The sequence below is a fragment of the Oxyura jamaicensis genome, chromosome 1, assembly GCF_011077185.1.
Source record: "Oxyura jamaicensis isolate SHBP4307 breed ruddy duck chromosome 1, BPBGC_Ojam_1.0, whole genome shotgun sequence".
Classification (NCBI taxonomy): Eukaryota; Metazoa; Chordata; class Aves; order Anseriformes; family Anatidae; genus Oxyura; species Oxyura jamaicensis.
This window is the reverse complement of record NC_048893.1, coordinates 115,615,221-115,628,409: the sequence shown is the minus strand read 5'-3', so window position 1 is coordinate 115,628,409 and position 13,189 is coordinate 115,615,221. Positions and strand designations below refer to the sequence as shown.

General features: G+C 36.2%; 1 protein-coding gene across 2 annotated transcripts in view; it reads left to right on the top strand.

The window, feature by feature from the left end:
• Positions 1 to 12,980, top strand: part of USP9X (ubiquitin specific peptidase 9 X-linked) — a 101,154-nt gene extending 88,174 nt beyond the window's left edge. For both annotated transcript variants that reach the window (XM_035315988.1, XM_035315987.1), the window contains exons 39-45: positions 1,883 to 2,068; positions 3,738 to 3,958; positions 5,994 to 6,082; positions 8,331 to 8,487; positions 8,868 to 9,080; positions 9,571 to 9,666; positions 11,117 to 12,980. In XM_035315988.1, coding sequence (XP_035171879.1) covers positions 1,883 to 2,068; positions 3,738 to 3,958; positions 5,994 to 6,082; positions 8,331 to 8,487; positions 8,868 to 9,080; positions 9,571 to 9,666; positions 11,117 to 11,251 — 1,097 coding nt within the window. In that variant the 3' untranslated portion in view covers positions 11,252 to 12,980. The remainder of the gene's footprint in view (positions 1 to 1,882; positions 2,069 to 3,737; positions 3,959 to 5,993; positions 6,083 to 8,330; positions 8,488 to 8,867; positions 9,081 to 9,570; positions 9,667 to 11,116) is intronic.
• The last annotated feature ends 209 nt before the right edge of the window (positions 12,981 to 13,189 follow it).

The window sequence follows — 13,189 nt, the reverse complement described above, 5'->3', positions numbered from 1 at the left end:
CAATTAAGAGGATTAAAATGTTAGTCAAATGAATAAAGGATTGTTTCTGCACTCCAAGATGGATGAGGGTAGCCACAGGTTCAGGCCTAGTGAATTGTCACCAACCTCTACATTTTACTCTTCCCAGTTACGAGGGTCTCCTATCAGGGGTTGTTTTTCTTTCTCGTGATAGCATAAGTGACAAAGCCTCTTTCTCTACAGCAAGTTCTACACAAGATATGGTATTATTTATAGTGATAGTCTGTTAGACCCTCTCTCTTATTCTGATACAAGATATTCTCATCCATTTGTGTCAAGTAGCATGAAGTGAGAAAATCTGTTCCGCTGGAAAGTCTACAAAATTTTGTAATATGTATTGAACAGCTTAGCCTGCATGAGGTGATAACCAGCAACGGATATAAATCTGAGGTTTTGTTGGATTCCTTTGTAGCTCAAGTGTTAAGTAAGTGTATCAATCCAAACAGTTATTTCAGTACTCCCACATAGGATTGCCACAAACATACACAAAGAGTTTTGGAAGCTCTTTAAAATTGCCTACCCCACAAAAGGAACTTAATATTTTAAGATAACCCTAAGTAATCATGTTAATTTAATTTCATCTATAATGTACAATATTTTGGTATAGTTTGTCAAAACATTCTCTGTCAGGCAGCGTTCCATCATGACCCCCAGAATAGACTTAATGTCACTATAGAAAAGAGATGGAATTCTTCTGCTGTAACTTATTTTTCAAAGTTTTCCATGTCATTCAGTGCAATTTTTTTTTTTTTTTTTTGGTGCATTTGAAGGCTCTGACTAGGAAAGCACTCAGAATCCAGATGGGAAAGCATAACCTAATTTTATTTCTGTGGCTGATTGTTATCCCAATCTACTCTGCAAAGACAAACACAGAAATACTAAGCAGTTTAAGGCAGCCAGTTGTGCTTGTCTTACTACCGTTAAGTGAAAAGCATCTGTATGGATGTGGAGTGCTCATTCAGCAAAACCTACAATACATTCTTCCTGCGACACCCCAAGTTGTGTGAATGAGTAAATTGTCTGATGTTTTGAGAAATCAAGTAATTTGTGGCAATGTGAGAGAGAGGTCAGTTCTATGGAGAATGTGACTACAAAACTAACGTAACCAAAAAATACTGTAAAACAGCTTTAGTGTGCTATCTGGATTCCTTCCTCTTATTAGAAAGATGGTATGTAAGGCTCAGTTGTATTTCAGATTAAGAAAAAGCTTTGCAAATGTATGAGAAAGCATCACTTTTTAACCAAACTGAGAAACAGAATATAAGATCAGAAGGGACATATCTGGTTTAATGGTAAGTATGTGCAAGATACTTTTGCAGTGAAACCAACTGATTGTTTGAATTAATTGGGTTTGTGATTGGCTTTGCAGGGTTTTTCATTTTGTTTTTTCTCTCCTTTACCTGATTTTTGTCACTCTTATTTACACTGACTGCACAGTATGCCACGGTTGGAAGTGTCTTAAATTTGTAACTGATGTATGTAGGTTATGACAGACAAATCATGAAATATACAGTGGAGGGTGTTCATCCTCTACTGGGTCTCACTATAAACACTTATTTTTAAAAAAGATTAATTTTTGTCCCAAAAGACTTCTCTGAAACTTTGCTATTAACACAAATGCTAATTACTTAAGTGCTGATGAGCGCTATTAAGAAATTGTAGTCATTTACTGCTCTTCTTCATAGTGATTTTTCATCTGAACATAATTTCCTTGTGCATCTTACAGATTTTCTTTTTTTCAGAAAGCATAAAGATAATAAACAGCAACTGAGAAGTTATCAGTTGTGTAGTTATTTTTCTGAAAAAATGTATTGTCAGTGCTAAAGATAGGTTTTTTCCTTAATTATTTTTTCCCCCTGTAAAGGTGTAGCAGAGAAGACACAACTTCTGAAACTAAATGTTCCTGCAACCTTCATGCTTGTGGCTCTGGATGAAGGTCCAGGCCCTCCAATTAAATACCAGTATGCTGAACTGGGGAAGCTATACACTGTTGTGTCACAGCTGATCCGTTGTTGCAATGTGTCATCGCGGATGCAGTCTTCTATCAATGGTACAGTAAATTTTACGTTTTCCTTAAGTTAATTGAGTATATCAATAAATGTCTTTTGTGCATATTTTGTTAACTGTGTATGAAAAGGATAAGCTGGAAAAACGTTTGACTTTTATGTGTAGCAAAACCTTGTTTAAAGGCAAAGGTTTGTTTTAGATAATACTGATTTTATATACTGACAAACTGAAAAAGCAGATGAGACAAACGTTGGCTTACTACTTTAAGATATGGGAAAACATCTAAACAGTGAAGTATTTTTTTGCTGATGCAAAATATTAATGATTTAGTTTAATAGTTTAAACTCATTGCAAAGACTTGCATAAAGGTATTCCCATTCTGAGTAGAAAATAATAACTGACTTTCATGTTACCAGGACAAAGTAATCTGGACAGGAAAAAATACACCAAGTTCTGAAGTACCTAATAGCAGTTATTGGTAAAGAGATATTGCTTTGGGTAGCTCTTGAAAATATCCACTTGGTGCTCATTTGCAGTCAGAAAGACAAACAGAAGCCACCACTTTCATTTATAAAAGATTAAGAATCAGCTAGAAATTAGTCTACTGCAATATAAATCATTAATATCCCCACTAGTTGAAGAGAATGCAGTTACTTTTGACAAATAGTGACAGAATGCTCGGCTATGTGAATTTTATAGCCTGTGTATGTACGTGTTCTATATTAAGCATAGTTTAGAAAACCTAATTAGGAGTCCGTAGAGAAGCTATTTAACAGTAAAGTCATTACAGCTCAATGTGTCAGGCTGTAAAGTCAATAGGCGAGAATGTGCTATAGTAAGATTAATGAACTGAAAAATTTACTGTGCTATAATAAGCTGCAGAATCATTTGGTGACTTTGATTTGGTTTTGTTTCCAGTGTATTATTTGAGGATGAGACGAAAAGATGCTCTGCCTATGAAAACGAGTCATATATTCACTGTGTTCTTAATGTTGCACTTAAAAAAAGTTTTGTATGACCATCACTATGTTTATTAGTTATCATTACTGTTTTCAGAGTAAATTTATTTTATGCCTTAGCATTGTGAACTGGGAAAGTTCTCCCTTGGACTTCTAAGAATCCTCCTATAATAACTGAAAATGCAACACTATTAAATCAAGAAACATTAGGAGCAAATCAACAGTCTCTCTACACAAAATGAAGCTTACTAAACAAGCTACGTTAGTTTTGATTCTTTCATTAGTACTTTTTTTAATCTATGCTTTAGAGATTCAAACTGGAGTGTTTTATTATAGATATTCCCATTGCCTAGTGAAGTAAATAGACTTAATGTGTCTTAAAATTTTATAGGCTTGGGCTGTGTTACACAAGGTTTGAAGCAGATTCTGGAGATAAGAGAATTCCACCAAGGAAACTCCCAATAATTCCTCCTCTTGCATATGAATGTGTTGCCAGCTGTTCTGCACTGATTGTCACTGCATACTCTTTTCTGAGAGAAGTAGTAGTTCTCTTGAGCAGCAAGAGTTGAGTTTCACAATCAGAAAATTGAGTTATTTCATACCATACTATTTTTCAAAGCAAACTTACTGCTAAATGTAGTCTTCCTGTTTATTATTATTATTATTAATTAGTTACAGCAACTTATATTTTGTTGTCTCTACACATCAAAAGTGTTTTGGTACCTTTTCATCTGGAATAACTGCTTGTTCCAGGTAATCCTCCGCTTGCCAACCCTTATGGTGATCCTAATTTATCTCAACCTATAATGGCACTTCAGCAGAACGTAGCAGACATTTTGTTTGTGAGAACCAGTTATGTGAAGAAAATTATTGAAGATTGCAGCAATTCTGAAGAGACCATCAAGTTGCTTCGTTTCTGCTGTTGGGAGAATCCTCAGTTCTCTTCCACTGTCCTCAGTGAACTTCTCTGGCAGGTAAAAATAAGTGTTAGGAGGCAGATGGGCATATGAATGTGTATGATGCAAGATCTATATATATAGGAATGTAATATTATTAAATACTGAGTTCCATAGGGTAGTATCTTCTGTCACTATTTTTTACTCTTGGCTATACATCATAGTGGAATGTTAATGTTCCTTTTATAAATTTAGGAATGTAATCAACCATTTTTGAATTAGGAACACAGTGTTAAGTCCTTCAGGGCTCCATATTTGTTCCTCAGGGATCTGCATTATGGCTGGTAATGTTTAATATTTTGGTACTGTTTAGTGTTTTCATTTATGACATGGACAGTGAGATTGAGTGCACCCCCAGCAAGTTTGTGGATGGCACCAGGCTGAGTGGTGCAGTTGACACTTCAGAGGGGAAAGGATGTCAGACGGACCTGGACAGGCTTGAGAGGTGGGCCTATGCAAACCTAATGAAGTTCAGCAAAGCCAAATTCAAGGTCCTTGGTCAGGACAATCCTAAACATCAGTACAGGCTGGGTGAAGAATGGATTGAGAGCAGCTCTGTGGAGAAGCACTTGCAAGTGCTGGTGGATAAAAAGCTCAACAGAAGCCACCTGTGCAAGCCTGCAGTCCAGAAGACCAGCTGTGTCCTGGGCTGCATCAAAAAAAAACATGGCCAGCAGGTCAAGGGAGGTGATGCTCCTCCTCTCCTCCACTTGTGAAACCCCTCCTGGAGTGCTGAATCTGGGTCTGAGGCTTCCAGTATAGGAGGGAAACATGGACCTGTTTGAAGCAGGTCAAGAGGAGGACCACAGAAATGGTCAGAGGACTGGAGCACCTTTCTGTGAAGAGAGGCTGAGAGAGTTGGGGTTTTTTCGGCTTAAGGAGAAGGCTTTGGGGGAAGACCTTATAGCAGACTTCCAGTACTTAAAGGGTATCTACAAGAATGATGAGGGTGGGACTTACTGTCAGGGCCTGTAGTGATAGGACAAGGTGTAATGATTTTAAACTAGAAGAGGGGAGATTTGTATTAGATACTAGAAGAAATTATTCACGGTAAGGATGGTGAGGCTCTGGAACAGGTCACCCAGAGAAATTGTGGATGCCCTATCCCTGGGAGCGTTAAAGGCCAGGTTGGATGGGGTTTTGGGCAGCCTGGTCCGATGGGAGGTGTCCCTGCCCATGGCAGGGGGGTTAGAACTAGATCATCTTTAAAGACCCTTTCCAAATCAAACCATTCTGTGATTGTAAATAAGTAGGCTGGGGTGGTCTCTGTGTAATATAATTGCATTTCATTTAGCTTTTCTCTCATTATCGATAAAACGTCTTTCAGTAGAATCAAAATTTAACATTATTTCTTAAGATCTTCCTTGTATTTATTTTGAGTATGTATGTAAGGTGGTGGTTTTTTTTTGTTTGTTTGTTTGTTTTTACAAGTTGCAAAACATACTTGACTTCAGGCTCAGGAAAGAATCATTATTTGGGGCTATTTCATTTTTTCTTTGTAATCTCAGTAGGGTTAATCACACGCGTCCACTCCAAATAAGGTTTGTTTTTAACTTTCATTAGCTAGACTTAAATTAGTGCATTTTTTTTCTATGTAAACATAAAGTTTTCTGTGACCTTCCATTTGGCACTTGAAAAAATTGTAATAAAATCACTTTACTAATATTTTACTTAGCCATATATTTTGTGTTTTAGTATGGACTTGAACATACCATCTAAAAGTAGCAATATTAGTGGAAAATACTGTTTCGTAATGTTGTGTTTCTAAAAGTATTTTTCAAGGTAGCATCTCTGGCATCATGATTGGTCCAGATGCTTCAGATCAATTCTGTTAGAAACTCACGATAAAACACTTGTTCTTTACAAAATCTGCTATGGATTAAAGAAAAAAACACCTACCAGCATTTAAACTAATAATAAAGTATGCATTGTATCTTGAAATATTCCTTAAGTAACAGTAAACTTCACATAAATTGTGTTCTTATATTGCACCATGTAATCTACACGCTTCAAAGAATGCTTTCTTGTGTTCTCTGCATTTTTACTCTTTAAGGTTGCATATTCATACACATATGAGCTTCGACCTTACTTGGATCTGCTTCTGCAAATCCTATTAATTGAGGATTCTTGGCAAACTCACAGGTTTGTAGTTACCTGTCTTTTTATAATTCGTTATTATGTTTGATACAGACTGTTTTCCCAGTGTTTCTGTTCTTAATCCTTTTAAGAGGTTTGTTTTAAATATATATAAACCAAAATACAGGGATAAAGCATTTTTTTTTTCATTTTATCTCAAATGTTGAGACAACTTGAGTCTAGATTTTAACCTGTATCTTTCTTACTATTGAGAAATTTACTACTCAATCCTATAAATGCAAGGTTGTTCACATTCAGGATATGCTTACTAATGTGCCAGCTAAGCAAAACAGACAGTTATTTACTGTGAGTTGTTTAGATTGATTCTTGGAAACCTGTGATCTAAGAAGTTCAGTGATGTTCTGGTCTTACTACTAAGAAGCACAACAATCACAGAAGTGATACTGAGACATGGATGAAGTGCAAACCTGGGAGAAAAGCAGAAAGACAAAAATATTTTCTATGGTCATATTTCAATAGACTTTTAACTAAAATACTAAATATTCACCCAGTTTCAAACCTAGTTTTTGTATGTCTAGAGAATAAAGTTTTTGAAAGCTGAGATTAGAAAAGTGTGATTGCTACAAATAATGACTATCCAAGAGAATGCATCTACGTCACTTACTTAGAAGTTATATACAGTAGCAGGAGTAGGTGAGGTAACACAAAGTAAATGCTACTTGTCAATATTTTGAAATATCTCTGTCATAATTAGTGAATTTAGATAATACTGGATTTACTAAATCATTTGCAACCATGTCCTATATGGCATTTAAAATATTTTAAGTAAGAGCACGCTTTAAAAACTGACAGTAACAACAAGAGTATTGGAGTGAACTCATATATACTTGTAGAAGTAGGCTACCCTCTTAGGACTATACTCAATTCATTAGTTGCCTAGCCTTACTTCAGAAGATATTCAGAAGGAAGATGGTGATCTGGCTTAGCACACTCCAAAACCTAAAGACTAGGCTGGAGAGATTTCTTTGTTTTCTTTGTAGGAATTACTGCTTAGGTAAGGGATGAGAATACCTTTTATAAGGGGACTTTACACACTTGGGTATATATGTATAAGTAATGCATATATAGTATAGTTTGTTTATATTTCTTCCTGCTAAGCAAATACTTCCATAAGAAGTCCCCAAGAAACAGGAGGATGAGCATATTTTAAGAGGTGTGAAGTAAAAAAATACATATATATTTTATGGTGGAAATATAGGTGAGAAGTATTTGTTTAGGAGAGTGCTATGTTAGAAACAGTGGAGTATGCAGGAGGTTGAATGTTGCAGTGTGACTCACTATACTTGAAGATAGACATCACTTTGTTATTCTTGAGACTGCAATTTTAAATACAGTGTTCATCGAAATTGTGCTAGGCCTCAGCAGAGGAGTATAAAGTGGCCAACTGCAGTCACCCTCTGATTTTTTGCTGCCACTTCTGGCAGTAGCTTGGAGCACTGATCTCTGTCCTGTTTGTAGTTTTGCTCTGATAATCGTACTTTAATAAACAGTGTAACTACTACATAGTTAAATAGCGTGACTGTCCATAGTAAATAGTAATCTCTTCCAACTTACAGAAAATAAGAATTACCTGGTCTTTAACAGTGCTCATCCTTTAGTGCTCCTTGTATTCTCTTACTGAGATGTCTGCTGCTGTTCTTTGGTATCAGACCCTCTCATAGATTTCTCTTGATTTAAGAAGTTAATGTTACAGGACACTCTCCTTGTTGCAACCTCTTCACAGGTAGTTGAAGAGAGCAATGAGGTCTCCCCTCAGTCTCTGTCAGACTAAACAACCCCAGTTTTCTCAGCAGCTCCTCATGACTCTTGTTTTCTAGTCCCACCACCAGCTTTGTTGCTCTTCTCTGCACACACTCAAGCAACTCAGTATCTTTCTCGTAGTGAGGCCTAGGATGTCTGCTGCCTGGGGATTATTTGCTGATTATTGACAAATATGAAACAAAAAGAGGTCTACTACTTTTCCTGCAATGAATGTAGCTCTTAGAGATATTGACAGTGTAGGTGCTGTGTCTCCCTCCAATGGTTTTTCAAAGCCAAAAGTGTGTGAATTTGGAAACCCTGCAAGAAGTGAGGATGGTAATTAATTCCTCTACCTGTTGTTCAAGAGCAGAAGGCACTTTTACCAAAGTCAGAATATTTAGAATGAGTTATCCCGTTTATAATTGCACTGTAAATGAAGCCTGAATTCTAACCCTTGATTTTTGTGTTTTGGTGGTTGTTGTTTTTTTTGTAGGATTCACAATGCACTTAAGGGTATCCCAGATGATAGGGATGGACTATTTGACACCATTCAGCGCTCTAAGAACCATTATCAGAAAAGAGCTTACCAGTGTATAAAGTGCATGGTAGCCCTCTTCAGCAACTGTCCTGTAGCCTACCAGATTCTTCAGGTAATAACTTGTTCTGTCTCTTGCTGCTTTTTCTTCAGTTCTGTGTAAAAATGAAATAAATTCAATTTTCATTGATTTGATGAAATTTTGACTTTCAAGTGAAACTCGTGCAGACTTTCTAATATCATAAGGTCAGTATTTTGAATTGAGAGCAGTTTGATTAAACTTGCATTCATGTGATGCAGCTGCAAACTGCTCAGACTTCATTTCAAATTTGAAGTTTCTTTGTGCAAAAAAGACCATGTGAGGGAGTCTTATAAGCAGCAGGTTGGTGGCCTGGTGATGTCGGTGGTCTGTTCTCTTGAGCTGATACATAGGAAGAGAAATATATTTTTCTTTTGAAATAAAATAATTCTGAAGTGTTAACTTTTCATCTGCAGAGCAATGGAGATTTGAAGAGGAAGTGGACCTGGGCAGTAGAATGGCTTGGAGATGAGCTTGAGCGTAGACCATACACTGGCAATCCCCAATACACCTATAATAATTGGTCTCCACCAATACAAAGCAATGAAACATCGAACGGCTACTTCCTAGAGAGATCACACAGTGCTAGAATGACTCTTGCAAAAGCTTGTGAACTCTGCCCAGAGGAGGTAAACAACTAATTTGACATCTACTAAAAACTTTGAGTAAAATATTTCTGTAAATAAGAGATCAATAAGAAGTTACATTTTTGTTGGCTTTAGTTACATACTCCTGTGTTTTTTTCACTTCTTGTACTGTTTTTATGCGCATCTGTTAAGTAAGGAATTAGCAATCTAGAATTTAAATTGACCATTTAAAGTAAATTATGAATGATTAAAAAAATCTATTTTTTCCCAATAATATGTTAATAGTGGGAATTTTTATACAACTAAGCATTATATGTAATACGGTTTTCATACAACAGGACTTGATGCTCTTACAGGTCTTTTTTAACCTAAATGATTCCGTGATTCTATAAGTTACAGGTGATACTGGGGACAGGGGGCATGTCTTTTCTTTGAGTATGCCTGAAATGATCAATTGCACATTGGATTGGTTCTGGATAGAATAATCATAGTATGTTTTACCTAACCAGATGAAATGTTTTTGAAACTTTAGGAACCAGATGATCCTGATGCCCCAGATGAACATGAGTCTTCTCCACCTGAAGATGCCCCATTGTATCCCCATTCACCTGGTTCCCAGTATCAACAGGTAAAAGCTAGAGAGTTTGATCCTTTATTTAGAGTCCCAGGATAGCTTTTTTAGTTAGCATTCATGATAACTCAAATTACAGGCATTTAGCCAGAAGCATGTTACTATGAAATATCGCCCTTGGAGAAATAAAGATTCAGCTCAGTTTTTGCCAGGAATGGTTTCGTCATCAGTTTCATGTGAGAATTTTTGTGTTACCAGATCAGAGATTAATCATCCAGAGAAACAGCAGGGGGACAGACATCATCCCAGGCTCATGAATACTAAATCTGATTCTGTCTTATTTGTTCATGTTGATATTTTATGAGTTGTTTTCTTGTGTTTTTGTTTTTGTTTTTTAATTTAAAATCAGGTCCCAACACCTAATTTTCAGTTTGAGTAATTGGAAGGCTTTCATAAAAAAAATGGATGTCTTTGTGATGTGTAACTAGTTATGAACATGATCTCCAAATCTTAAGTACATACAAAATCTAAATCTCATTTAGGCTAAATGGCTGCTTTGTTAATCTACCAGTGGAAAGCCAGATCTGAAAGAAATCATAACAAGGTTTTGTAATTGAATTGACTAAATTAGTAGATCCCCTCCTCAGTTGCCATTTTTACTTTGTTCCAATTAATTTTATATATTCTGAATCTGCTAATTTAATTTCCTCTCCTGCCCAAACCTATTTTCCCTCCATCTTGCTTTCCTTACTTGGTGTTCTCAGCAGAGCAGTTGGTAAGTCATGCAGATTTTCCCACTCTTTTCTGAGCTCCTGAGTTCAGACACATACTGTAACCTCACCATTATCTGTGTGATGTGTTCACTTTCTTGCAACAGACAGCATTTCTCACTAACACGCACAATCCTCATGTTCCTAATTTCTCCACAGTTGTTTAAACTCTGCAAAACAATAGGTAGATAAGATATTTTCATTTGCCAGATGTATGATTTTTTAAATTGGGACAGCATCCGGAGAAAACAGCCGGTCTAGATTTCATTCAGTTCTGTAACATTAAAGTTTGCCCTCTTAAAGATCAAAGTATGCTACACAGATACAGTTTTTTCTGTTGTCTTAGGAAAAACATTCACGCTAGTTGAATGTGTCAGTACGATGTGCCCAGGTTAATGCCCAGACCACATAAGCAGCAGCTTCTTCTACTCTCCTTTTTTTCTGCTTTTGCTTTGCATGTAAATGTTTTTTACTCAAAGGCTGAAATTACTATTTAATTAATCCTGGCATCTTTACGAGTTGAAAGTCTGTTTACGTTGTCTAAGTTAAAGGTAAGTGAAGGGTGCGATTCAGAGGAATGAAGAAACTGATGTGTGTCCATACAGATACTACTACGGAAGTTCAGTGTGCTTGGTGGTACTTTTCAGTTTTTGAAAGTAGAGGCAAAAACCAAGTAACTGATTAGGAAACAAGCCACAGGTTTAATGTCTTTTTAAAATGTTTATGCTTTATTACAGAATAACCATGTGCATGGACAGCCATATACAGGCCCGGCAGCACATCATATGAACAACCCTCAGCGAACTGGCCAACGAGCACAAGAAAATTTTGAAGGCAGTGAAGAAGTTTCCCCGCCTCAGACAAAAGATTAGTGAAATGCACATAATCAATTAACTTGCTCCATCAAGACTGTGCACCCAGGCCTTACAGTCCAACCTTTCTCTGTGTCTGGCTAATATTTAAAACTAGAAAAACTATTCCTAATCAACATGGAGTGGAGAGTCTATTCACTGTCTTATCTGCAGAAAATTGCTGTCAATATATAACCCGCCTGCAGTGGAAAGTGTATAGTGTTTTGTAATAAATGGCCTGATGCTAATGTGTAAATGGCAAAGGTGTATATAGTATATTAATGTTTGACTGTTAATTCTTAAGCAAGAAACATTTTTTTTGTCTTGATGAGACTCACAGATCTACAAAAAAAAATTCTTGATATATCTGCTGCGCTCTGCAACCAGTGTTGCCTGCCTCATGGCAGTTGGATCAACTCCTTTACGAAAAAGCCTATCCATGTCAACCACAAAAATAGTTTCATGTTAATTCTTTGCCACTGGAGTCGATTTTACTATGAGCAACGTAATGGCTGGTAACCTTTTAATTATTTGGTTGATGTGGAAAATTGGTGATGTAACATTGTTTCTAGATCTTTTTTCATTGCCTTTTTCATTCTGGTATTAGGTTAATCACTTTGAAGCTATAGTTATGCTGTAACATTTAGCATGGCTTCACACCAAGTTAGTGTAGCCAACGAGGGGGAAAAAAGTGACAGCAGTTGTCCCAATGTGACAACTGTATCGCTCAGAACTTTTTCTTCTTACACCTAGACTATAAAATGGGGAGGGAAAACGTGACAAACAAGTGGTTTTCAGTTTCACATGTGTTCCTCACATCTGATGTTTGACAGTTCTGTCTCTGGGTGGGATAAAGAACACTTAGTTTTCAGTAATAGGAATTTAAAAGATTTAAAACAAATATGCAAAAATTTGCTATGCCAGGATGCCTGGAGCATAATAGACTGTATTTGGTGTGCTTGTTTTGTTTCTTTGGTAGAGCTTATTAGATAAACTTCTAACACTTTCCTTCTACTGCATCCCAGTGAAGTGGAAGTCAACAAAATCACACAGTACTTGTGAGTGCCACTGCACCAAGTTAACTTGCTGGTTTTCTGCTCGTTCACAGTTCTACTTGAAAGCAAGAATTGTCTTAGCTCTTTATCCATATACAGGAAATCTTAACATTAGAAGCAGGGTTTAATTATAAAAGAAACTACTGGTTAGTCAACTGCAATTCTGAGGTATCTATTCCAGAATAAACATTTGTTTAAAGACTTCAAGAAACGCATCAGTAAATACTGTATTTAAATGAAAATTGGTAACTTGAATGTGTGTAATTTTTTTGGAACCTGTCTAAAAACCAAATACCCCTGCAAAACAGATACAGCCCACCCTATACTATTTAAATATTTTGCTGTTTTATTTTATAGAAATTATTTTGCTGAATTCACAAATAGAATTTGATTTAAGAAGAATGTTTTGTCCTGTGGTGTGTGTGTTTTTTGTTTTTCTTTTTTGGTTGGTTCTTTTTTTTTTTTTTTTGGTCGTTTTTGTTTTTTAATGGACTGCACAGAAAGATGAATTCTGTGCAGTGGCACTATGCTGAAGTCTGGAACAACAGTCACATTGAGATTTCTGTGCACGCAAAAAAAGAAATTGGCCCTTAAGAATAAAAATAATCAGGACAATTACACTGTAAAAGTTTCTTAATGTGATTTATCTTGTACTTTTTGTATGTTTTTATATATACATATATATATTTAATGAGCACAAGCTTGATGGTGTTTTTTACAAATGAGTTGATAGAAACAAAGCTGCTTATCAAATTAAAGATCTGTAGTTTTGAAACGAACAAAGGAAAATTCAGTCGCAAGTGCATTCTTATGCATTTAGTGTATGGAAGGGACACAGGTTTTAGAACATGCTATGTAGCGATGATCACTTTTATGCTTCCATGTTTTCTCTAGTGCTCGAGTT